This window comes from Cyanidioschyzon merolae, chromosome 15 (assembly GCF_000091205.1).
Source record: "Cyanidioschyzon merolae strain 10D DNA, chromosome 15, complete genome".
In the NCBI taxonomy this organism is placed as follows: Eukaryota; Rhodophyta; class Bangiophyceae; order Cyanidiales; family Cyanidiaceae; genus Cyanidioschyzon; species Cyanidioschyzon merolae.
Window position 1 is genome coordinate 724801 of NC_010141.1, and position 25239 is coordinate 750039.

The 25239-nt window shown below is 55.0% G+C and overlaps 7 protein-coding genes and 1 non-coding gene across 8 annotated transcripts, besides 3 other annotated features; 4 read left to right on the top strand and 4 right to left on the bottom strand.

Annotated features, from left to right (window-relative positions):
* Positions 1 to 191: 191 nt before the first annotated feature.
* CYME_CMO287C (40S ribosomal protein S11) lies at positions 192 to 668 on the top strand (the record flags this gene model as incomplete). The annotated part of the gene is made up of 1 exon (XM_005537602.1): positions 192 to 668. The coding sequence occupies one exon, from the start codon at positions 192 to 194 to the stop codon at positions 666 to 668; it is 477 nt and encodes a 158-aa protein (XP_005537659.1).
* A 1817-nt stretch (positions 669 to 2485) lies between these two features.
* CYME_CMO288C (hypothetical protein) lies at positions 2486 to 8656 on the top strand (the record flags this gene model as incomplete). The annotated part of the gene is made up of 1 exon (XM_005537603.1): positions 2486 to 8656. One exon carries the CDS (start codon positions 2486 to 2488, stop codon positions 8654 to 8656), a length of 6171 nt encoding a protein of 2056 aa, XP_005537660.1.
* Positions 8657 to 9527: 871 nt separating this feature from the next.
* Positions 9528 to 10229, bottom strand: CYME_CMO289C (hypothetical protein; the record flags this gene model as incomplete). The annotated part of the gene is made up of 1 exon (XM_005537604.1): positions 9528 to 10229. The coding sequence occupies one exon, from the start codon at positions 10227 to 10229 to the stop codon at positions 9528 to 9530; it is 702 nt and encodes a 233-aa protein (XP_005537661.1).
* Positions 10069 to 11076, top strand: CYME_CMO290C (ssrA RNA (tmRNA)-binding protein, small protein B; the record flags this gene model as incomplete). The annotated part of the gene is made up of 1 exon (XM_005537605.1): positions 10069 to 11076. One exon carries the CDS (start codon positions 10069 to 10071, stop codon positions 11074 to 11076), a length of 1008 nt encoding a protein of 335 aa, XP_005537662.1.
* A 264-nt stretch (positions 11077 to 11340) lies between these two features.
* Positions 11341 to 12252, bottom strand: CYME_CMO291C (ribose 5-phosphate isomerase; the record flags this gene model as incomplete). Its single annotated transcript, XM_005537606.1, has 1 exon — positions 11341 to 12252. The coding sequence occupies one exon, from the start codon at positions 12250 to 12252 to the stop codon at positions 11341 to 11343; it is 912 nt and encodes a 303-aa protein (XP_005537663.1).
* Positions 12253 to 14251: 1999 nt separating this feature from the next.
* Positions 14252 to 18060: a sequence feature (retroelement).
* CYME_CMO293T lies at positions 15736 to 18333 on the bottom strand. The gene has a single exon (XR_002461509.1). It is a non-coding gene; the product is annotated as a hypothetical transcript (transcript).
* Positions 17787 to 20947: a sequence feature (repetitive element).
* Positions 18320 to 21027: a sequence feature (repetitive element).
* Positions 21028 to 21031: 4 nt separating this feature from the next.
* On the top strand, positions 21032 to 21898 carry CYME_CMO296C (similar to EAP30 subunit of ELL complex; the record flags this gene model as incomplete). Its single annotated transcript, XM_005537607.1, has 1 exon — positions 21032 to 21898. One exon carries the CDS (start codon positions 21032 to 21034, stop codon positions 21896 to 21898), a length of 867 nt encoding a protein of 288 aa, XP_005537664.1.
* Positions 21899 to 23633: 1735 nt separating this feature from the next.
* Positions 23634 to 24107, bottom strand: CYME_CMO297C (hypothetical protein; the record flags this gene model as incomplete). Its single annotated transcript, XM_005537608.1, has 1 exon — positions 23634 to 24107. One exon carries the CDS (start codon positions 24105 to 24107, stop codon positions 23634 to 23636), a length of 474 nt encoding a protein of 157 aa, XP_005537665.1.
* Positions 24108 to 25239: the final 1132 nt, after the last annotated feature.

Genomic DNA, 25239 nt, shown 5'->3' on the forward strand with positions numbered 1-25239 from the left:
CGTGACAATGGTAGATAAGATCCTAAACATTCATAAAATTACAAATAAGTATAATATAATACATATTCATAAAGGAGCATGGGCGCCGTCGCAGCGCGCACGTCGTCAGCGCATCGCAATCTCTGCCTCAGTGCACCGCTATTAGTTTGGACGCTAACGTCAAGTTTTCGTGTTGGTTAGTGTGACTGCGCATGACCGAGGTGCAGACAGAGCGTGCGTTCCAGAAGCAGGAGGCGGTGTCGTTGAATGGGCCGGCAGTGAGATTCCATGGTGCCCGGAAGCGCTGGTACAAGTCTATCGGGCTCGGGATCAAGATCCCGCGCGAAGCCATCGAAGGCACGTATATCGACAAAAAGTGCCCCTTCACGAGCAACGTGAGCATCCGTGGCCGTATTCTTCGTGGCGTAGTTGTGAGTACTAAAATGACGCGCACAGTCATTGTGCGACGGGACTATTTACACTGGGTGGCCAAGTACCGGCGGTACGAGCGCCGGCACCGCAACATTCCGTGCCATGCCGCGCCCTGCTTTCGGTTACAAGAGGGAGACATTGTTACCATTGGCCAGTGTCGACCTCTGAGTAAAACTGTGCGCTTTAACGTTATCCGAGTTGATCGATCTGCTGGCGGAAAAGACAGGACTGGCAAGAAGATGTTCACGGGTCTATAAGTGTTGCACATAGTGCGCAGGCGTGGCGAACGCGTTCCACGTAACCGGCGTCGCGAACATACACACACACTAGGAACCGTTAAGGCACGAGGGCGCCTAGATCGGAACAGGTTTCTGGAACTGATATGGGTACGTCGGCAGTTCGTGCGGATAGGTTTGGGACAATCTTGAAGCGGTATGCGCGAGTCTGGTCGAGAGGCGTAGCTACCAGTTCACGGGCGCAAGCGCGTCCGACGAGACCTCTCACTGCCACGCCCAGAGGATGCCTCTCGTGCGGGCGTGAAGGATCACACATGTTCGTGTGTTGGGACCTACTTTTCTGCGTCTGTGAAGGTATGGCGAACGCTGTGGTGTGGGCGTTGTGCCCGATATAGGAGATGCATCGCGCGGTATCTGTTTGATGCTGGTTCAAACGTCTCTTTTTTCCAGCGGCGGAAGTATCCGATTCTATGTTGTTTTCCTCGATGGTGCAGTAATTGATCTGCCGACGCTCCAGAACCGCCCAGAGACACTGCGGTTACGCGCATCGCTCACACTACATCCAACATGAGAGTTTAGAGTGCAATAAAAATCGCAGCACCGCACACATACACCTAGTGCAGAATAAAATAGGACGGGCCTAGTCACCTAAAACGAGTGTACCCTCTGAAGCTTGCATTCCTTTGCATTGTCATGAACATAAGCGTTTACGGTTTGTAGGCGACAATTTCCTTTGCTTCCTACTCATCTGCGATTTGAAACGCGCAGGTCCCTCACGTCCGTCCAGTTCCGTGTTCAGCAACCAGGAGATGTTGATGGTAGCTGTACGATCCCGACGTCGCTGATTTCGAATGTTGCCCGTGTACTTCATGCGCAGGCGGTAGTTGCCATCTATACTGCAGTCGATATCTGCATTTGCGTTTTATACACGCTTGGAACGTGGTTCGCGGCGTTGACACTTGACTTTGGTTAGGTGTTCCCTCTGTGTCCACCGATTCTCCATGTCCTTCGATGGCCGGTCTGTGACTCGTCAGGGCTTCCTGCATCGCTCGACACATGCCCTGCATGGATACCGGAGGCTCCCTCGATGCTCTCCTCCGACTCCCGGTCAGGTGCCGCACCCCACGATTACGCGCTTGTTCGATGCGAGCGCCTCGATGATACCTGCCTGCTGCATGCACAAGCGCATGATGTTCCACCCGATAATTGATTTGTGGAACGCGATGTCGTCCATGATGAAACAAGCACTGGAAGGAGAAGCCAGGCTGGACAATACCCCGAGAAATTTCGATCCATCGACGCTCGCTTCACTTGAAGCGATGGCTCCGATGACCCAAATCCGACTCCAAGACCCTGTTTCATGCAAGCAGAAGTGACGACAGCCTCCGGGAGCGCATCTCATGAAAGGTATCATGCCGCTGTCGAAAGCCGTTTCGTCGATGACTCCATAGCCAGAGGGACTTGTCGTTCGAATGGAATCGATCACGCGACGCGGGTTGTTCAACAAGCTTTCAGCATGATTGTGTACTGAACTCCTCAAGGGACGACTTCGGGTTTGTTCCTTCGTCCATCAAGCGGCGTGAATCGTTGCGCCCATGAGTTGCCAACGAACGGAAAGATCAACAACTTGAAGCATGCGTGATTCGAGCATGCTTTTCATACGGAAATGAAAAGCTCAGACGCTTGAAAATGTACCTTGGATCATGGTCTTGGTCATGTTACGAACGTCTGTTCGACGCTTACGCGAATCACTCTGATTCCGATGACGTCATGAATTCCAGGGGCAAGGCATCGAAGACGTCACTCTGGACATACGACCGAGAATCCTAGAACTACACATGAATCCTCAACGCATATTTCTGCACTTTGCAAGTCGAGACTTTTGCTCTAACCCATTCGGAAACAAAAGTCACAAAGCAGGAAGCGAGCATCCGGTACACTGCCCTATTCCAGTCTGGCACACAGACCGATGCAGCAGCGCCCCGATTCGGCAGCGGAACAGAAGCGCCGCTCCTGGACACACTGCTCCGTTTGTTTTTGAGCGCTCGCCGAGCTCCGGGGAATGCGTTCCGGGAACGATCATGACATCCCAGCGAGAACTCCTTCGTTACGTGGAGAGTGATTTGCGGTCTCTGGTAGCGAAGCTGGGGAAACGAAAAGTTGAACGAGCGTTTGTCGAAGATCTCCCGTTTCTTACGGAGCGTTTCTCGAGCTGGAAGAGTGCCGTGGAACGCGTACTGACGCAGTTGCGTGAGGATGATACGCAAGCTCGTCTTTCGTTCTCACTTTCGATCGACCTGGTGGGTCACGTGCTCATCCACAACGTACAGTCAGTGGAGAACTGGCGTAAAAGTGAAGCAAGTACGCTTCTTGCACTGGGGCTTCTGCACCGTCTCGCAAGCCAGGCAGCGTTGCCAAGCCACCGCGTCGCAGACGTCGTCGCCTTGCTGAGCTATTTCGTTCTCAGTGTTCAGAAACTGGTCCTTCGAAGCGAGTTTTCGAAGCGTCGTTGGTTGATTTATGGCGAGCGCAACGGTGCCCAGGTTCCGGGAACGAACTCGGATCAATCGGACGCAACGGACTCGTTTTCACGTCGATCCTCGCCCGGAACAGTATCTTTGGTGGAAGAGGCCCTCGAGCAAGCCACCTGCGAGCAAACAGCTGCGGTCGGACAACGTGCCACCGAAACCCAAGTGCTGCCGGGAAACGACCTAGTCTTGGTCGAGCGGCAACTGCTACGAGTCCTCCAGGTCCTTTTCGAAATACCATCTGTGCAACACAGGGCCGGTGCAGCTCAGGAATACGATGTAGACGCTTCGAAATCAGACTCAGCGGCTAGTGTCTCCAAAATGTGCCAAGCATCCCTACCACAGCGACTATTTACGCTCCTGACGCTGATTGAGCAGCTTCCCGGAGTGACTGCAGTGGTTGCTCGCACTGCAGCAGCTGCGTTAGAGCGATACTGCACAGCATTATTCGAGGATCGTCTCTGGAGAGAGCAAGTCGCGATAGCTTTCGTGGAGGATCTCTGTTTGCTGACGCTGGAACGGCCGCCTGTTCACGGCTTTGGGACGCTCTTGTCCCTGCAGGTCCAGACGAACACGAGCAGTCCAGTCGAGTTGCCGGGTGCTTCGGCCTCTGCCGCAGAGCGCACGTCATCATCGCTGCAGCAAGAGCGACGAGCACAGGCGTCGCCCGAGGCCGAGGACCTTGACGAAGCCCGAGAGGGCCATCCAGAATCGCTATCCGCCGCTCAAGTGACGTCCACTGGTGCGATGCAACAGAAGGAAACGTATTGCCTGGAAGTGATCACCCCAAGCCCTGATGTTATGACGTCGCTGCTGGCGGAAGCGCTGGGCAGGGCGATGCGTGGTGGTCTCGCTCCCCAGGCTTGCCTGCTCAAGCGTCTTTTTCCTTTCGTCGAAGCACAGCTGAATGAGGCCGAGCTCTCCTGGTCAATATGCAGTCTCGCAGCCGCGTTAATCCAGGCACCGGTGGCCTCGTTTGGCGCCCTGCTCGCGTCACTTGCTGGAAGGATGCTGGAGCAATTAAGGGTCTCGATGGATCCGAGCTATTCATCATCTGACACGAATCCTAATCAAGTTCTGTTGATGCATCATCGCGCACTCTTGTTGATCGAGACTTTTCGCGATGCATTGCTTACCGGAGCGTCCACTGCAGAGGACCGTGCTTTTATCAGCAACAGCAGCAGCAGCAGCAGCTCCTGGTCACCACAAGCGCTACTCCGATACCTGGAGCGCGAATCAGATAGGACGTTCGCGTCACAAAACGCTGCTGCTGGAGCAGGCGATACGACCTCAGCGCTGGGTACGGAACAAAAATCGTTGCCTTCAGTCGATGAGCGACGTCGTCTTCGGGAGGACGTTGTTACGTCCCGAGAAACAAGCGCGGAGGCCTTTTCAAAATTGCCTGCGTCGGAGACCGGGGGTATACTCACTCAGTGGGTGGCGATGCTGCAGCTGTGTGTCACCACCGGCACATCGATGGTGACGGAGCTGCAAATGCTGCCCACAGGTCCGTTGCGGCATCAGCGCCCGCTACTTCGCCAACTCGGGCAACTTATCGAGGAGCCCAAGCATAGAAACCTGGACGGCGAACTCTGGGGGCAGCTTACGAGCGCGGCGCTGGGTCTGCTTTTCGTCTTGTTGGAAGCCACCGATCCCGTGGCGGATGTGGACTTTCTGCGACGCACCTGGCCGGACTTTTTGACGGCGTTTGGAGCTTTGCTCGCACGTGCACAGCAGGTTCCGGCGGTGGTGCTTCAGCCGCTCATCGAACGGGGCATGGATTCTTTGCTCCAGCGTCTGGCAGTTGTACGGAGCTCTGTGGACGCGCCCTCGATCATGAATGACTCCAGCACCGACGCATCTGGGCTTCTTGGTGGCTCTGCTGGGCAGCCACCTGCGATGCATGGCTCGACGTCGGCACTGGAACCCTTTGAGACGGTGTTCATCTGCCTGTGTCGTACCCTGCGGCTGGTGCGAAGTACACGATCCGCCTCTGCTTCTGCTTCCGACAGCGAGGCTGTGCATGTGTTGACCTGCCTTGGGCGCGTTTTACAGAGCAACTTGCAGCGCGCGCTTTCGACAATGCACGAATCGGAGTACAACACGAACACACCGCAAGCTGTGGTCGAACGCAGGCCGCTTTGTAGTTCCTGGAGTCCCAATACTTGGCTTGCTCTCGTGGAGAGCATTCTAATCGCAGGAGACGACGATCGTGATGCTGCCTCGGGTGAGCCGATGCTTGATCCCGTGATCGACAGCAGCTTCGAGCACTGGGACAAGTACCTATTGCAGCAGCAGCAGCAGCAGCAGCAGCAGCGCGCAGTAGGCTGCGTTCCCGCAGTGGCGTTGCTACGAGCGCTTTTCACTGTTGCTCACGCGGCCCAGGAAGACACCTCCACGCGGAACCGTGCCTTTTTACATGCCGTCTTCGTCGTCAAAGCATACTTGAACGCTGTCCAGCGGCAAGCAAGGGCAGCAATTGTTGCCTCAAACGGAGATGGACCCTATACTGGAAATGCCTGGACAATACCAACATCAAATGCTACGAATGCTGCTGTTGTTACAGCAACCGGTCCCTCTGAATGGCCTGATGGTACAGGCACCGAGCAGGCATCCACGGAAACAGGCGAGCAAGTCGCTAGCGGCGCTATGTCGTATGCGAGCACCACTGGAACTCAACCGCCTTTCCTGTTTTGGCAGACACCAGTAGCGGCTCAAGTTTGGGACTTGTTTGCGCAGTTCGTTCCCATGATGGCCTCTACAGATCACGTCCAAGTCTTGAATGGATGGCGCGGACTCTTCCAACAACTCTTCCTCGCACAGAGCATAGACGATAAGACCGCGGCGGCGCCAGATGCGGTACAACACGCGTTTCGACCGACACCGCAGGCACCGCTGTTCGCTCCGCTGCTGCAGCTTATCGAACAGAGGCGAGATAACGCTCAGTCGGATCGAGTGGACGGGGCTGTGATCTCCAATGCGATATCGCCACTGCGTCTTTTCCGAGAGATTCTGCAGCTCGTCATGACGCTGGTTCAGGACTATGGCGAGCTTTTCGTTGCTGACGGCTGGTACGCCGTGCTCACGCTGTGCAAGGAGGCAGTGCTTGCGGGTCACGACCCGCTGACATTCACATCCGAAACAGATCGCAAGGGTATTCATGATGCCGGTTTTGCCTTGCTGCAACTCTTGGCTAAGGAGTATGCGTCCAGTTTTTTGCACCAACCGGCTGCATCAGAAGTTCGAACGCTGTGGCTAGAAACCTTGACATCATGGGCGCTGCATGCCGCTGATGTGAACATGGCGCTCAGCAGCATTGGGATGCTGTGGAGTCTCTGCGACCTCCTGCAACCGAGCGAATCAACAGATGCCGCGTTATGGTGCCGAGTGCTCTCTACCTTGGCGCGTCTCTGTATAACGGAGCGCGTCGATGTCCGAAACAGTGCACTGAAGACGTTTCTCGGAACGCTGTTGGCTCATGGCCAAAACCTAGTGGAGCACGACCGCTGGCGAGGGATCTGGGAAGAGGCGCTCTTGCCGCTCATCGAAGGGCTCTTGGTGCGCTCACCGGCACCCTCGTCGCTGGCTGGTGAAGGTACCGCGCTAGAAGCGCCAGTAGAGGCAACATCAACAACCACCGATGCCTCTGCAGAGGCGACAGCGAAGCATGCGCCGGCACGCGCGCTCACCAGCGCTACTACCAACGATGATGGCAATGATAGAACCATCGTCAAAGGTGATGCTGTTGTTGGGATGCATCCAGCAAGTGCAAAAGATGCAATCAAGCACTGGAACGCGAGTCGACTGCTTCTCATAGAGGGCCTCGTGCGACTTATCCAACAATACCTGGTTAGTCGCTGGTTAGCTCTGGAAGCATTTCCGCGCCACTGGGAATCGCTGCTAGACTATTGGGAGCAAACCAGCTGCCTCTATGACGTCCACAAGAGCCCGCCGTCGAACCAGGAAGCGCTTTTGATCGCACTGGTTGCGTTGTGGCAGACCTCGCTGGAAACGCTGAGCCAGGTCGTTTGCTGTGAGCCGGCATTGCCCGGCTCCCGATCGTCCAACCAAAGCGCTCGGCAACTCTGGTTGCAGACCTGGCAACGCGCCCAGCGACGGGCTTTTCTCGCCAACTGCTGGCCGCGTTTCTCTGTGAGCGTCGTCGAGAGCATCGTGCAGGCGTTGTTGTCGCTGTGCGGACGCGTTCAACAGCAGACACCAGATGTGGATATTCTCGATATCGTGCAGAGCCTGGGATACCAGTGTCTCGAGGCGCTTATCGAGGACACCATAGACCCCAAAGTCGCCAAGGCATCCTCCGCCACACTAGGGATGCAACGGGGCAAACCGGTGCAACGATCCGCACTCGTACGCGACGTTTTCGACGTGCTCGCGCGTTGGCCCGGTGACTCGGTAGGTGTTCACCGATGTGCGCATCTGAATGCCCTGCTATCCTTCCTGGAACGTATATGCGGGAGCATTATACGAGCCACGACGGGATCAGCGGCTGGTGTGACCTCCAGCGACGAACATTCTGTGATGCTCTGCATTGTCCAGGGCACGCTGGAGCGACTCGTACGCGGAATGCCTCCGAGTGCCACTTGTGCGGCAGAGCAGGAGCAGTTGGTGCTTCGTTTTCTGGAGCTGCTTGCGAGCATCCTGGTACCGAGGCGTACCTGGAACGGGAGTCTAGTAGCTGCTGTCGTCGACGGGTCGTCCACAGCACCAACCGATGCACCAGCAGCATCTGCACAGCAACAGCCGAGCAGCCTGGTGAGCACCAAACATGTCAGCGGTGCGAACGCGTTTGTCGAGAGTGCCGTGTTCTCGCTTGCTGCCCTGGTTGACAAGCTTGAAGACAACGAGGAGACCAGGGCGCTGCTGACGGATGCGGTGCTTGCACGTATTGCTGCGCTGTGTGAGCGCTTTCTCTTCGAGCACGACATCCCCCTGCCTGAATCCTTTGACGGTGGCACGCTCCATATGATTCACACTGGTCAACTGGATGAAGAGAAATGCAGCATCGTGATGTTACAGCTGGGTGCGCGCCTCGGTCTGGTGGACTTGCTCGAGCGTGCACTGGGCCTCGCCCCGGATATCTCGGTGGACGAACACTGGTTTTTACTCGTTACGAGCGCCTATCGCTTCAATCTGCGTCTTGCTGCTATAGAGGCTCTGTTTCACGTCGCTGCTGGACTGGATTCTGGGGCGGCACCTGCTTCGCCATTTGCGCTGAGCCGCCTGGCGAGCGCCGCGTCTACGGTGGCCGCAGCACGTGTGGCAGTTCAGCGTTTGATGCAACGAGTCGAGCGGTGCGCTGCTGCGTATCGACGTCAGTCGGGGTGCTGTCCACTGCCGTACCTCATGCGAATGTTCGAGGCCTATGTGCGATTTCAGGCGGACGCGCTTACGAAGCGTGGTGTTCACTTGTCCTCTGCAGCAGACGTTGGGACTCAGAGAGCAGCAAACGGCACAGCGTGACTTGAGCGCCCTTGAGCTAGGCGGAAAACGGGCTATGGACAACGTCGAAGCCGTACCGAGGTTTCCAGGGTCCGGTTGAAGCGCAGGCACGATTCTTGTTTGCACCCGTATCAGGCTTTGTGGCGACTCGAGCGGAACGCAGCAGCCACGAACGCAATAGGGGTTGCACGTCTACCCGTTTCGCCACCTGAGGAGAGAACTGGATGGATTCGCTGCGCTTCAAAGTACGACGCTGATGTTGCGTGCGAGATGTTCAACCGCACGCCGCTTCCTGATAAACGGGATCGGGTCAGCTCGATACTTTGCTCTTTACGATCGATGTTGTGGAAGCAGTTGCATATCGATGCACAGCGAGAAACCTTTCTCACGGCCTGTGCGGATATCATGAGCATCGTGTGCACGGTATTTTGCTTTCTGCACCCGATTTTGTTGTGGGAGTAGTTGGTTGCTGAAGCAGAGCGAGACAATTCATTCGCGCCTGGTGAGCGTCTCGCTGGCATCCGCTTTCGTTCGCAGAGCCGTGCGCAGCAACATAATATAGGGCGCAGGTTCCCGCGTAGGAGCCTAGGGAACTCGCGCAGCGTCCTCCTGCAACAGCGCATCGCGGTTTCCGAAGTATCCTTGTGAGGCTCTTTACCCGCAAAACCAGTAGCTGTTCTCAATAGCGTGAATGAAAAGGGCGGCATCTGCTCCAGAAGCCGTTATCGGGTGTAGCGGCGGCGACACTTACCTCAACGCAGTTCATTGCGACAAGCGCAACCATCGTATGCACGGACGAGCCCCCGCTGATACCCATACGACTCACCAGGTAAACAACGAACACATACACGACATCAGTGTACAGGAAATGCTGCCGATGCAAAGTCCATCCCTACGGTGCAGGTCGATCGAGCAGTGCTGGATCCAGCTTGCAGTGCAGTTCCTGCTGCGCTTCGAATAGGCGAAGGAACGCCTCAACGGCGGCACGTGTATCCGCTCGCCAGCAGAGTGTCGCCCTCAGCTTATCGATAGATGATCTCTCCGCTGCACTATCGTTGTGCGCTGACGCTGTATCCAGCGGAAGATAGCAGCGTTGCCGTAGGGTAGACTCTGGCCACTGGCCTCCTTCCGCCGGTACCAGCTCGAGAACGCGCCCCAGGAACCAGAACGTCACCGCCGGTCGACGAAGCGTGCCTTTCCCGTCCAAAGAGTCAGTACACGGGACCGCTTCACAGAGACTGCAGTGCCGAACCAGCGGTCGAAGTAGTTGCACACGGGCACCGGCCTCCTCGAAGGCCTCGCGACAGGCCGCAGCAGCGGGTGTTTCACCGACCTCGACACCGCCGGCCGGTAAGATGTAACGGGCTGGCTGTTGCCCCGCTTGTCGCTGATTAGCGCCGTCGCTGGTTTGATGTCGAGACGTCACAGCTAGGATGAAGCGCTCATCCGGTGACAGGGCCAACACACCGGCTCGCACGCGAGCATCCAAGGCGCTCCGGTCGGCGGAAAGCCTCTGGGCACAGCGGCACGGCTCGAAGCCAGTCACAGTTTGCCATCCGAGCTCCGAGACTGAAGCTGGTGTATCGTCCGACATTATAGGGCGGCTCAGACCCCACCGCGCTACTGGTCTGGGGGTCGCATTCCCGCAGACCTTGTGCTTTGGTACCCGCGAGCAACGCAGAAGCCGGTCAACGTCGCTGTTGCGCACTGTTCGAAACGAAGCGCTGTACGCGCAGGGTAACGTTTGTGTGAATCGAAACGCTTCTCTGCGGCTGTGTTCGCTGCTCGGGCGCCTTCGGGGACGCATGGCTACCTTAAGCTTCCTTTTCGGTACGTCTTCTGCCAGGTTCACTTCAGGACACGATGCATGGTCGCGGGCGGGTGTCCGAGCGTCGTGGAACGTGGCGCCAGCCCAGCGTTTGCCCCGAGCGAAGGTCGGACTGCGGACCCTGGTGGCGCGCACCAAGAGCACCTCGAGTCCTAGCGTCGAAAACCGTCGAATAAACTTTCAGTATGAGGTTCTTTGGACCTTGGAATGTGGAATAGAGCTCAAAGGAACGGAGATTAAGTCGGTGCGGGCGGGGAAGATGAACATCCGAGACGCGTTTGCGCGGGCGAAGCGAGGAACCAACGACCTCTGGCTCTATAACTGCCATATTGCGCCACATGACCGAACAGCGACGTTCTTCAACCACCAACCGACACGACCTCGCCGTCTCTTAGCGCATAAACAGGAAATTCGGCGGTTGCTGCAGGCTCAAGAGGAAAAGGGACTTACGCTGGTACCGCAGCGGTGTTACTTCGACCAGCGCCAGCGGCTGAAAGTGCTGCTCGCAGTCGCCCGTGGTAAGAAACTTCACGACAAACGCGAGAGTATTCGGGAACGTGACGAGGCACGTTCCATGAAACGATTCGCCAAATACGACCTGAGAGACTTGTAGAGGGCCATGCCCACCAGCGTTGTGGCTGCATGCCTTGTGTCGTCCGCGATGCTGCTTCGAGGTCGTTTGAGCAACCGCGGTAGCCGCTGGGGCCCAGTTCCTTGGCTTGCATGAATAGGCACATCGCCATTTCCCAGCGATTCCAAGAAGGAGACTCGAACCTGGAGGCCATGCATTTTTGCAGCTCAAGCCGCTGAGGCGCACACGCGCTACCACCGTTCTGGGTGTATGCATCTACGTTTATCCCGTTCCGATCCCGAGCGCCTAGCGGTGCTTTTCGTAAACCCCTTGTGCCCCTGCGACAATGACCACAGAGGCCATGTCGAGAAATAGTCCATGCTCGACAACGCCTACTGTGTCGCGCAGCGCTTGTGCTGCCTGGTAGGCATCGGCAATGGGCTTCTCGAAATACAGATCCACAATATAGTTCCCGTTGTCAGTGACGTACAGGGCACCAGCGGCATCGCGACGTGCCTCAGCGCGGCAGCCTGCCAGGGCAGGAAGCGCGGCAATTTTCCGCATGGTATGCTGCCAACAGAAAGGTGTGACTTCCACAGGCATGGCTCCGCTGACGCCAAGACCCGGTACAAGCTTGCTCTCATCAACAATAACAATGAACTGTTTGGCGCAGACTTCGACCATTTTTTCCCGCAATAGAGCACCACCGCGTCCTTTCACCAGGTTCAGTGCCGAGTCAACCTCATCCGCTCCGTCTATGGCAACATCGAGTTCTGCATCCTCGTCCAAGGTGGTCAAAGGGATATTCAAAGATCGCGCTTGCTCCTCGGTGCGCACCGAGGTTGGTACGCAGCGGATGTCGCGCAGTGCTCCAGCGGCGAGTTTCTGACCTAGCCGCTCGACCGCAAAAGCAGCAGTGGAGCCTGTACCTAGACCAACCACCATGCCCGAGCGAACGTAGTCATCGACTGCCTTGTACCCGACCTGTTTCTTGAGATCGTCGGCGCTCGCCATTGATGTGGAGAAAACGCCCCCAACAGCTAGTCGACGTGAATGCGCGCGTAGCCAGCGTCCACTGGTACTGGCTGTTGTGCTTCTGCCCAGGATGCGTGTATACCGGTCAGTTCTGGCGCCTATGTTGCAAACCCGAGGTTGATTTTTGAGAGTCCACAGGAACGTTCCTGTTGGTGATGCGAAACTCACAGAGCGGTCGAACATAGCCTACGAATACGTCGACAGCTTACGACTCCTGCAAATGCGACTGGGGAGCGCAGTCGCACCGCGAGCCGATGCGCCTCCTGGGCAGCCGCTCGCGCTGCGCCACAGGCGCACGGCGTGTTACGAGCAGCACGCCTTGCGGCAGGCGCTGCTTCGCCTCGGCAGACCTGCTGGTCGTTTTGTGCACGAGGGTTGCAGCTGCACGTTCCATGTGGGTTGCTGAAGCGTCACGGCTGTATTGCCGTACGATGAATGGCGGCGCATCCGGTGTTGCGCCTCACGCTAGGCGAAAGGCGACGCAGCAGTGGCACGATCCCTGGCGGGACTCGAACCGCTGCTCTCGCTACCGACTCTAGAACATAAAAGACGCACGTGTCGTGGACAGAGTTTGCATGTTTCCTGGTGAACTCCATTTGTCAAGCATGTTGGGTCGCATAGAGCGTGAGGCACGCGCGGTTGCGTCTGTGCGGAACGCACACCCGTTTCGTTTCGGTGCTGCGCGCCCGAACGTGGACTGCGCGGTCGAGCCCCCAGACACCACGGCAGCGAACTGGATTTGGAATGGTAACGATGATGGTGATGGTGATGGTGATGATGAAATTCGAACTCCGAAGCAACCACAAAGGAAGTGTGCTTGATGGCCCGACAACCGCTCGCAGTCGCATGTTCGGGATTCTCGGATCCGATGCATCAACGCCGTGCCATGGAGGCAGTGAAGAGGCGCAACCAGCAGCGAGTGCGACATGCGCGCCTGATGCTCAGCTGTCCGGGCATCATGCGGATGCCTGAAAACCCGCTCCGAAGCAGTACATCCAAAACCACGATGAATGCTGGTAAAAATGGAATGTATTACAGCATGCATGGCGGCTGCATCGATTTGGAACTGTTGATCTGGGACCAAGATCCGGCTAGATGGATCCCAGAATACAAGTGCGAACGGCGGTGCACGAATCGATATCCTCACCGCTTCCTATGCGCATGCATCTTTACAGCCTCCTGAACGCAACTGGACTCGAGACGGCGCTCTGTACGCAAATCGTCCATGTTGTATGGTGAGGTACATGCGCTCACCGTGCCTCACCACGGAGCTTGCATCCCGCCGTCTACGCGGCACCCTGGTATCGAGCGCGCAGTCAAGGATCCCAGAATGATCATGTATCCTGATTCCGTGTCGGGATGGAGCATTCCTTCATTCGACGCTCTCAGTGGTATGGCAAAGCCGCTCTGTCTCCGTGCAGCCTCGGTAACAGTAATTCAGGCGCCAATGCGGGCGCTCAAAGCAGGCACCTGTCACACGACAGAACATACGAAACGACCAATACATCCGAGAACAAACAATGGAACTTGGAGGTAAGATGCAGCATGATGGACACTTCTTCGATTACCATTACCCATCCGGCAATATGGGATTCATGGTCAATGTAAACGTTTTGTCATCGAAAAAATCAGTGTACCATTTTCATCGCGTCCGGGGTGAAGGGCGAAGCACCGGTTGGTGCATCAAAAACAGTGTTGTGTCCCTAGACTGACGCAAGTTTTGGATAAAAACGGGCGTTTACATCTTGTATGTGGACGCGTGCTCGCAACTGAACTCGCTCTAGCACGTTGCTTGCAAACACATAACTACCCGTACATAGTAGACACGGTTCCAAGGTAGCTTCAGCGTTACCGGGAAAGCCACCGAGCCTAGTTGCAGCGCAACGTGAAGCAGTTGTCACTTGCCTGCATCTGTTCAGGACAACTGAACGAGACAGTTTTCAAGTTGTCCACAGTTTAGGCTCAGTTAGCGAGAGGAATACCGTTGAACAGCGCCAGGTACCTGTCCAGAGTCATACCTCCCGTATCTGTAGTACATCCGCTGGAACGCTTGAGGCAGTTCTCTGCCAGCGCTCATGCGAGCCGTCGGCTACAGCCCTGTGGTGCCGCGGGACTCTTTAAACGCGGTAGAAATGGCAGCAGCAAACACTGCAGAATGATAAATAACAACAAAAGAAACCGGTCACAAACTATACATGAAAGAACAACTATCTTAACGCCCCATGCACCACGTCCGCCTAGGAGGTCTAGTATTTCCGGAGGAGCTCTGAAAGTGGGTTAACACGGGGTGCTTGGGCGACGGCGAAGGAAGCCCACACCAGGGACCTTGACCGTAACGAACGGAGGCGCGGAGGCAGTTGCAGCAGAGAATGATGACGAGAATTCTGAGCAGTTATCCGCTGCTCTCGAAACAACGCTGCGGGTTCCGGCGCAAATCCTGGATCCATCCTTGAACTCGGGCTACGTTTTACCTCCTACCTTGGCTACCTACCTCAACTTTGGAAGCAATCTCGGCGGATTCTGCGGAAGACGGCTGGCAGCATGTTCGCGGTCGAAGCTGGAATGAGCGACTTACCCGCCTACGTGTTTGGGGAGCGGATACGAAGCCGCTGAAAGGGTGGTTTGCAGACTGTTCCCAGTGATTGAGGGGAGCTTCACGTGTCCGGCAAGATAAAGGTCGCATTCGAATCGACCTTGACTAGAGTCCTTCTGATTCTACGCTAGCGCTGCAGCAGACACTCAGTGAACGACTGGAATGCAGGAGGCAATGGTGGCGTGTGCGTTCTCACACCCTGGGGAGGGTGCATCTAAATTGACGACGTATCTCTGGAGTACCGCAGCGCTATTCCTATTCCCTTATGCGCTACGACTCGATAGGTTTCGCATCATGGAATATTTGTGGGATAACCTCGAAACTATACGACGAGATATCGAATTACCAGTACAGTAATGAAGAACTGATACACGTCGAGGACTGTACAAAAGGAAAAGAGATCCAACGGGATACGGAGAAGGAGACACAGAAACCTCATGATCCACCTAGATGCAAAATAACCAGAGAAAGCAGCTCAGGAAAGAGCCCGAAGAAGAAGAAGACCAGCAAGAAAAAAACAGAAGAATAGAAAAAAGAACTCCCAAACGAGCCCATCACAAGTTATCCCCTGAAAGGGCACCCCAGCGGGAACTCAAGAAAGCCGTCGCCGAACCCAGGCACCTGCTCACAGCGCTGAAGATCCGAAATGCCGTGCATGCAAATCTTTAGACCAATTGGCACGCGAGTTTGTAGATGGGAATCAGAAGACTGCCAGAGAACTGGGACTGCTTGCACCAGAACACAACAGTTGCAAACCTCAGTACCTCAAACGACGTACCAAAACTCGGATTGATGAATGCCACCGACTCAATAAGATCCTCAACCGCACCGCCATACGCGCCAACGCCGGAGACAAGGAAGCGAAGGCAGTCCCAACGGCGCTACAGGCACAACATGAGGAAGCTATCAAAAGAAAGAAGAAACGTTCCAGAGAAGACAAACGAGGGGATCGAAACCGCAAAATCGCCTCCCTGGCGAAATCTATGCTCGAGAGCACCACCGAAGATGAGACCTGGCGCTACATTCGATCGAGACTGGACCCACCAAAAAAGTGCTTGGGGCTCACACCAATCGTTTATAAGAAAGCGCTGAGGACGGAGAGTGCCTCAGTGAATGAGGCCTGGACGGACCACGGCACAGAATTACATGAAGACGCAACTGGGCACTGCCGAAACCGAAACTATTGGCACCAATATGCTGCAGAACTACCACGCCTCGACCCGGTACCGGAATGGAACGACCCAATCTTCTGGCCTGAATCTGTTCGGGCCCTGTTAAGCTCATGCAACCGCAAAACACCTGGCATTGACGGTATCGCTGCCGAGTGGATGAAACTGGTGATCCCAAAATACGAGACAACAGGGACACCATCGATACCAGATAAACCTGACACAATCTTAGGCAAACGCCTTCTGGAGCTCATCCAACGCATGTTTGAAGAAGCCTACATCCCTGATGTATGGAGGGCTGCCGAGGTCGCACCGATCCTCAAAAAGGACTCCCACATACACAGACACGAACAACTACCGGCCTATCGGCCTCATCCCGTCAATCATGAAGCTACTTTTGCGCCAACCTCACGAACCGGATCCAGAGAGGCCTCGAGGAACGCAAGTTCTTCGCCCCAGGGAGGGCTGGATTCCGGAGCCGCGAGGAGTGCATGAGCCATGCCCTGACCCTCACTGAAGTGGCGCAACGTCGCTTTATTCGTGACCGACAACCAACTTACGTATGCTTCATTGACTTCCAAAAGGCCTTTGACACGGTCCCGCACGAGGCCCTATTTTTGAAGATGGAACGAGCCGGAGTCTCCGCAAAGTGCTTGGCGTTCTTCCGTGCGCTCTCTGCAGACTCGTGGATGCGCATCCGACTGGGCGACGGCTGAAGAACCCCTTCCATAAGAATCCGCCGTGGACTGCGGCAGGGCGAGCGCGCATCCCCGCTCCGTTTTAACATCTTCATCAACGATCTGCTGAACAACTGCAGACAATTCGCGGCTGAGGCGCCGTGGATAGACTGTGGAGATGCTCGGTGAGGAGCGCCCACATGGGAACTGCCTCGAAGGCCTTCTACTTGCGGACGATGTCGTGCTGTTGGCACCCGCCCTGGAAACGCTTGCGGCTAGCATGGAACAAGTCAGCGCCTGGGCCGATCGCTGGGAGATGAACGTAGGAGCATCGAAGTGCGGCGTCATGGTCATCCATGGAGACTCGCAGAGCATTCGCAATCGCTCGTGGCGGTTGCAGAATCAGGAAATTCCGATCGTGGAAAAATATCGCTACCTGGGGGTCGGTCTCACGCCGACGCTCGACGAAAAGGCACACGTCGACGTGGTGATCGCCAAGATGCATAGACGTACAGCGATCGCACGCCCAGTCCTATCCGACCCCTCTATCCCCTTAGCAATCCGTACCAGGGCACGAAGGATGTGTATCATCCAGCCTGCGACCTGGGGTGCTGAATGGTGCGGCATGAAGCACCCAAATGCCTCGCGTCTGCAGACAGCCGCCAACAGGGCAATGAGACTCGTTGTTGTTGGATGCTCAGTGCAGAGCAGAGCAACCACCCCGCTGGCACTCGGACCTGAACTCCAAATACTCTCAATAGAAGCGATAGCACCAGGTTGCCGGGCACGCATACGGGCCAAAGGGCGCACTATGCGCACCTCTTTGAGTCGGGTTTTCATGCAGACCCCAACGCACCGCAAGAACACTTGGATGAAATCAACGCAGATTTGGGTGAAGCGCCTCTTAGGAGACAACATGCTCCAATCGTTCCCCAGGAATACAGAATTCTCCCGTCGCCTGAAGCGAACGGTCCAAACAACAGTACGGGAATGTAGACATGCAGTCAGTCGCGCCCTTAACGCCGGCTTGACTCTATACCGGAACTACAACCTAGCATACACATGCAAGTACTGGTGGGAGGCGCTGGAGTTCCCGGGACTTGCTCGAGGTACCCAGTGGCTCGCGAAAATCCGCGTTGGTGGCTTCTGGCTACCAGCACGGGCTCTAAGCCGTATGGGAACACTGGAATCGCACTGGGAATCACACTGTCCCTGCTGTGGGGATGAGACCCCCAAGACGCTGACATATTTAGGCTTACAGTGCCCGCGCTGGATGCAGGAGCGCAACGAGCTCCTTGAAGGACAGCAGCAGCTGGGCATCATCGTGATAGCCGAAGGCCGGACACTCACTCTGAGTGTAGCACTGGCAACTGATGGTCCGCTAACGGAGCCTCAGCGCTCATTAATGGCGAACAAACTCACATGCTACCTTCTAGAAAAAAGGGTCCAGCGAATCGGATGCGAACACGGGTTTAGTGTTCTTTGTGCCTACCCACTGGTGGGTGTCAAGCACAAACCCGCATTGCCAACCGACAACAACGCATTCCATGCATGATCACGAAGGAGAGAGGCGGCTCCCAGGATATATCCGAACAGCCATGTTTCTCCAGCGTGTCGTGCAGCGAAGGCAAGCCTGCATCCGCAGACTGTCCAAGCACAAACTGACGTCGAGTTCCGATTCTACGTCGGGTGAAACACGCCTCGAGCCGACGCCCGCTGTGGTACGGTAACGCCGTTCTAGCTCGATGAACTATCTGCTCTAGCGTTCAAGCGCAAAGGCGAATATCGAACGGCAGGTACGAGGCACACACGATAGGACGTATGAAACGACCGGAATATCCGAGAAGAAGTATAGGTAATGGAACTTGGAAGTAGGCTGTTTGATGGATACTTCACCGCGCATTGGAAAACACAAAAAAAGTAAGAAAAGAAAAATGCGCATAATCGGAGAACGCTGGCCAAAGTAAACGTTTCGTCAATGAAAAAAATGCCGCAGTTGAAGGGAAACGTGATCTTGATATCTAGCATGTAGCTCTAATGTAAACGCTGTATTTTCGTTACCTTCATAGCCAAGTATAGTTTTCAGTTCATTGGAGTTCCAAACCTCAAACATGTGTATTCAATTGTTTTGTCGCAGTATATAACAGAAGCGTTCAAGGAGCTTTCTTTTTCAAAAAAAAAAAACTAAAAAAGGAAAGTTATGAAAAAGCAAGTCGACAATCCTGGAGGCCGAGGGTCGTCGGCTGCCAAAAAAAAAACAAAAAACTCTGCCGAGTCCAGAAGAAAAGGAAGAGAAGAAGGACCGAAAGGAGGAGGCTCTCCGTCGAAGGCGGCAAGAAAGACGAATGTACGACGAGATGGTTGTGAAAGCCGGTTTTCTTAAACATATCAAGGATCCGTACAGGGAAAACTTGCGTGACGCTTTCGAAAAACGTGTCGACTCGTACTCCAAGAGTACTGTGAAGGCGTCGTCAGGGCTGATGCATTTGGTGAGCGAGATGTATCGCGACGTGACGCACATGGAAACGGTCGAGATTCGGGGCGAGTCTCTCGACATCGCCTTTATTCGTCACCTGATGCTTGATACAGGTGAAGCGCGGAGGGAAAATGTGCTAGTGCATGCCCTCCACGAAAAACATCCCTTTGACGGGTTCGAGGGTACTCGGTACAAGGGTGACCGGAATATTTACGACTATGGGGCCATGAAGTAACTCACGAATCTGAAGAACCGTTTGACAGTGAACCTCGAACGTTTCATGATACGCGCCGTGTTTGCGCTCTACCCGGGCATCTCTCGCAAAGGAAAATGGGCGATTATCAATGGCATCACGAACGATCGCAAACATGAAGATGAGGTCGAATTTGTCGACAAGAAGGCGTCAAACGAGAACACGAATGCAGCTTCTGTCATCCGTGCGGCTATAAAAGAGCATCGTGCAGTCTCGGGGCTGACGAACCCAACAGAAAAGGTATTAGATTTGAAAAAAGATAAGGAAAGATACGATCGCCTCGTCCTACGGTATTTCGTGTTTTAGGACCGAGAGCTCGAACGCAAGGCAGAGATGAAGCAGAGCGAGGAAAAAAATGAAGAGTGGGAGAGACGGAAGGCGTTCCTAATGGGGAAGCGCTTCAACGTCGTTCCAATATGCAACATCAAGTCACATTTCGTGACTGTCGACTCCGGCGTCCTTTACGGCATCATGAAGGAGATCGGTCCGGAGTTCAACGTTAGCAGGGAGGAGTTCTCCAATGAAGCCCGTGAGACGTACTGGAAGAGTATCTTCGATTTCAAACGTCTCAAAGTAAGCAAACAAAAGGTATTCACTGGGATGATCGAAACCGATGGGATGGCCATGTGTGTACACTATCGGCGGTTGAAGAAAGATCGTCCAGTCCCGCCCTCGGCAGCGCCCGTGACGAAGGATGAAGAAAAGGAGGAGGCTGGTCCTGCGACTCGGCAGGTAGAGGATAACGACCTTGTCGTTGGCTCGGTGAAGCATGAGGATGAGAAGGAGGCGGATCCTGCCACACAGAAAGTGCAGGATAACGACATTGTCGTCGGCACAGCCCCCGGAAACACTAATATCATAACCATCTCTGTACCAAAGCGTGCGGAAGATGGTACTGATGGTAACTTATGTCAGAAAGACATGCGTCTTTTGAGGTTCTCGAGAGCGAGATACTATAGAGAATCCGGTATAATGAATGCGAGGGAGAAAATTGGTACGTGGAATGCAGGAATGAAGGATCACCTGGAAGCTTTGAGCGAGATGACTAGCCGAGGAGCGGACTTTCAAGCTTTTCGGGAGTTCATGGAAGTTCGCGTTGCTCGTTGGGATGCACTGTGGAAAGAGTATACAAAGCCTCGGTGGGCTCGTCTACGTATGAATCTATTCGGTGGGAGGCAGCGAGCGTCCGCGAACTTTTTCAATCAGTTGAGTGCCCTCAAAGAGGACAAGACTCAAAGGCTCGTAGTAGCATATGGAGCAGGGCGCTGGAAGACCCAAAAAGAAACTATGCCAGCTCCAACGACAAGAACATACAAGGAGTGTGCACGGCGTTTCGTTACGATACCTGTAGATGAGTTCCGAACGTCCTAAACACAGCATGAACTGGGTTGTACACTTCAGAGCGTCGAGATGGAAAAGTGCCAGCGGAGTGCTGAGGATATAGCAACGTACGGACCGCTGACGGAGGAGCTAATGGAAAGGAGGGCGAAAGTTCGGGGACTACTCGCATTAGTAAGTACAACCAGCGATGGCAAGAAACGTATGGAGTTTGTTCAACGAGACTTTAACGCTACCATGAATATTCGAAGAGGTGCGGTGTTGGAGAAAAGACCTCCAGAGTGAACAAGAAAGAACTTTATTGGACAACATCTCAAAGTCGATTTATATGAGAAGAAGTTGGAACCAGCAGTGGGTGGCCGGTCCAAAAAGACGGGGAGGCGTGTTTGCACTTCAGTTGGAGACGCTTTTGCTAGGGCACGTTCACCACCACTCCTGTACACCGGTGGCGATGGCATGCAGCCTAGGAGACGGTATCGAGGCCACGCAACCATAAACGAGGAACGACATCGTGCAGCACAGTTCGCCACTGCTGCTTCTGGGTATGTCGAAGAGAGGGAGGCGGCGCTTCGTGAGCAGTGCGTCGTTTTCCAGGGAAAGTTGCAGGCGTTTGCGAGAGAGCACCGACGGGAGATAGAGTCTGATGGCGCGCTTCGGACTCGTTTTCTGGAACTCTGTATGAACCTTGGTGTTGAGCCGTTTTTGTCTCGCCGCTCAGTATGGTCGCAACTGCTGGGACTCAGTGAGTGGTACGCCCGACTCGGGTTTCTGGTCGCGCAGATCGCTTTGGCGACACGGGACTGGAACGGTGGTGTCATTCGTCTGACGGTTCTCCGAAGGGCGCTCCAGCGACGTCTGGACGTAGACTGTGGCACTCAGGAACCCAGTGAGAAACGCGCACGCATCGTATCCAACGACGATATCGCACGCGCAGTTCGAACCCTGGAGCGATTGAGGGCAGGGTTTCGGATCATCAGTATTGATGAAGGTAAAAAGGAGTGTTGCCTTGTCTCGGGAGCGGCTGGCGAGATCAGTTTTACAGAAGACGAGAAAGCCGTGTTGCAGCGTGCACGAGCAACAGGCGGTTCGATTTGTCGACAAGACCTGCCATGGGAGAATATTCGATGGGGGCGATCCATAGAGCGTCTGCTCCAGCTGGGCATTCTGTGGGTCGATGACGGCGCAAGTGATGGCCAGCGACGATACTGGGCCCTCGGGCTGATCCCAGAATCCATCGAGGATCAGAATCCAGTTTCCGAGTCGGGCCCCAGCGATCGATACGAAGGTCGCCCCATAACCTCAGTGGCGTCTAAGCTCCCGTGAGCGGCCATCATGCGAACTTCACTATCGTACGTCCTGCTTGCAAGATGCGTGCCATTTCCACCCGGTGGACTCCGAGTGCTCTCGATACGTTCGTTGACAAGTCGGCACGACGAACGATGCCTGCGACCTTTGCTCTGGGATGGAAACTGAGCCGTCTCTGAATGTTGCAGCGGGCAGGGTCGAACGGCGATTTCCAGCACCGCTTGCAGTGCTGCTCGCTTTGAGGCTGTGACGCGTGCTCCTTTCATAAAGATGACTTTTGTTTCGCTTGGTACTGGGTCCATGGATCGAAGCAGGTTTCCCCAGAAGTACGGCTGCTGTGGGGATCCGCAATGGTTACCGCCCTTCCCCGAGAAACGTTCCTGTGCTGTCCAGGCACCAGGCCTGTCTTTCTGTCGAGAAGTTAGATTGCGTCGATGACCGTCCGGGTCAGATGCCTCATAGGTTGTCGCTGGACATGCTGCTGCGCAGGTAGGGTGCACGTCATTGTCTTTGCAGAAAGGCAAAATTCGGTGAATGCCGACCCTCGCATTCGAAACGGATTTTGGCTCGGTTTCCATATCGAAAACGATGTTCTGCAAGCGAACATCAATAAGTACTGTGGTGGACGTCTCTGATACCCGATTCGGAGAACGCTGGTGACGAACCTGGCCCTCGTGACTGTTGCTCTGTGTGGATGCTCGCGGTACCGCTTAGCAGGTAGCATCGCGTGCTGATCGCCAGCGAAGAGGACGAACACTGCACACCTCGTACACATGGTGTGCGTGGTGCCCACTGGAAGTACTGCACTCGTCGAATGCATCGTAGACATGGTGCGCATCCTTTTCGTAGAGCACGGTCGATGCATCAACATGAATGATCGCAGAAGCACCGGTGCTGTCCGTAACCAGGAAACACAGTGTTGTTCTTCCCTGTACGACGCAACGCTAGTACCGCTCCAGTCCAGTGCTCCCCAATGGGGTAGAGGCATGGTGCAGGCAGTCGCCTGCTGGTCGCCGAGTCTACCGTAAGCGCCTTCTCCGGCATTGCATGCTTTTTCCTAGTCGTCGCACAGAGAAACAGAGAGAGCACCAGAGCACTATCGGGTGATGTCAACAGGGCGACAACGCCCATGTACAGGGGCGCGTAGTCCTTCGGGTCTCGGTCTGTATCGACGGGTGCATTCGCGTGTGAGGTCGTCTGCGAACACTGACACATGAATAGGCCCGGTTCCGCATTCACGTGATATCCGGGCCACTTTGGTTCGATGCAGAGGCTATCGGAGGCATATCGACGGTCGCCGAGGTCTGCTGCACAACGCTGCGACTATAGAGCGGTGGTATCGCGACGTCCGCAGGACGCAAAGCATTGGCTCCAGAAGAGGCAAACGCATACGAGTGTGTGGGCGTTACCTCCGAGCGGCGACAGCGAATCCTCAGGGACAGGCGTACGCTTCGCTGATCACGCTGCAAAGGAAACACAGCGAGTATGCACTGGCGACCGTCAAGGACGCGTGACCTCGAGAATTTTCGTGTGCGATACCGCACGACGATACTCCCGTCGCTCTGCATTCTCGACAACCATGATATCCAGAATTTACCCAGGCAAGGATCCACGACGACAGCCTATCTCCCTGTCTGCGTGCTTCCGTGAATCAGCGACATACGCCAGGCACGATCGTTCACAGGCATTGAAGCAATCATCAACACCTTGGCTGGTAACCTACCCGTTCCAAACATGGAACAATTCTTCACATCTAGATTTTGTTCTTGTGGCGGTTTTGTTTCCGCCTCTTTCGGTGTTTGTGTTTGTTCATTTTCAACTTGCGTTTTTTCAAAACGGAGGCGCAGTCCATGTTGGCCTCATCTTCGAGGCAGGTGAGCTTGCATTGTGACTCTCGCGAGCCCTGAAGACCCGCAGATATCCATCGTCGAGACGAGTCGTATCCTGCGCAGAGCAACAATGTCAAGTCCAGCCTGGAAAGCGGTTGAGCGAACGGAGCCTTCGATGCGTAAACCTCGGGTACCGGTGACCCGGGCGCTATCCAACAGTCGTTGCCGACCGCCGGGCTGTGGAGCCTGGTTACAGTCCTTGGGCCAGTACGGGTGAGACCGTCCAAAGGAAAGCGTGTTCCCCTGCGAGTGCAGTTGCAAGGTGGTGCTTGCTTGAGGAACTGTGGCCAGAAAGCGAGCAGGTTCCAACGCCAAGCTCGCAGGAGGAGGTCACGCATCCGACACGCTGCACCAGCCACCCGGTCCTTCGGGATAGAACACGGCCTTTACCCGATAAGCGGCAACGCGATCAAGCTAGTTGGTCCACCTTTGTATTTCTACAAGGGTCTGGGCCCTACCGCACGCTGTGACACGCCACAGGTGCCACGTCTTCGTCCGCTCCAAGTGCCAACGCCGTGCACCAAACCGGGTAGACGTTATCCAGGCAGCGGGTACGGACTGCACAACGCAATAGCGGTTTATGCGAAGTGAAAGCTCGTCGCCCTAAACAGAGAACGTAGAAGAGAACGGCTGTGCGCTTTGCACCCGCGCTCGAGAGTACACACGACAGGCGTGTCAGGTGGAAATGGATTAGTTCCCGTCTTTCGATTTTTTCTGAACTTCCGTCTGGATGGACAGCCCCGGTAATCGAAAAGCCAAAATAGAGGCTTATGGATGCACACGTAGTTTCAGGATTCTGCGTCGCGTTCTTTTTTTCCGGAATAACTGCCTCGACGCTGTGTCGGAGGCATTCGTTAGGTCACTGGTGTCAACTTGTGTCTCAAGGCGCTCGAACTAGGATTCGTAAAATGACCGATATCATTACCCGATTCATACGAACAAGTGTCCACCCTGCTCCTATATTTGTCCAGCATGCTCCATTCATGCATTCTTTGGTTTTCCAATTTTTCCAGTCCAAGGCAACAAGTGGGTGCAGCTGTTTGCGATAGCGGATTAACGAGGTTCGATGATCGTCGGCATCGTTCCTCGAGGACTTGTTCAACGGTTCGCGTCAAAATGCCACTGAACCCTGTAATGTCAAATGACAGGTTCCGTTTGGAAAACAAAGCCTTCTCTCTTTCTGGCCATCTCCGAGATGCCATTCGACATCAGCATGGTATCTACCTTGGAAAATGCTCGCAGAGGCGCCCGTCTCTTCTGTTTATATGGAACAGAGTCTTGCACTCGGCCTTGATTCGTCTTGGCGATCGCTGGCAGAGGAGCGGGCGTCACAAGTTTGCACGAAGACAGCGTCGAAAGATCGAGATTTCTCGATATCACCTCTGGGCCAGATATCCCTTCCTTCACCTGTCCCTTGACGTGTACCGCCACGTTCCTGAAACCCTTTATCGACTGGAACAGCGTTCGTTT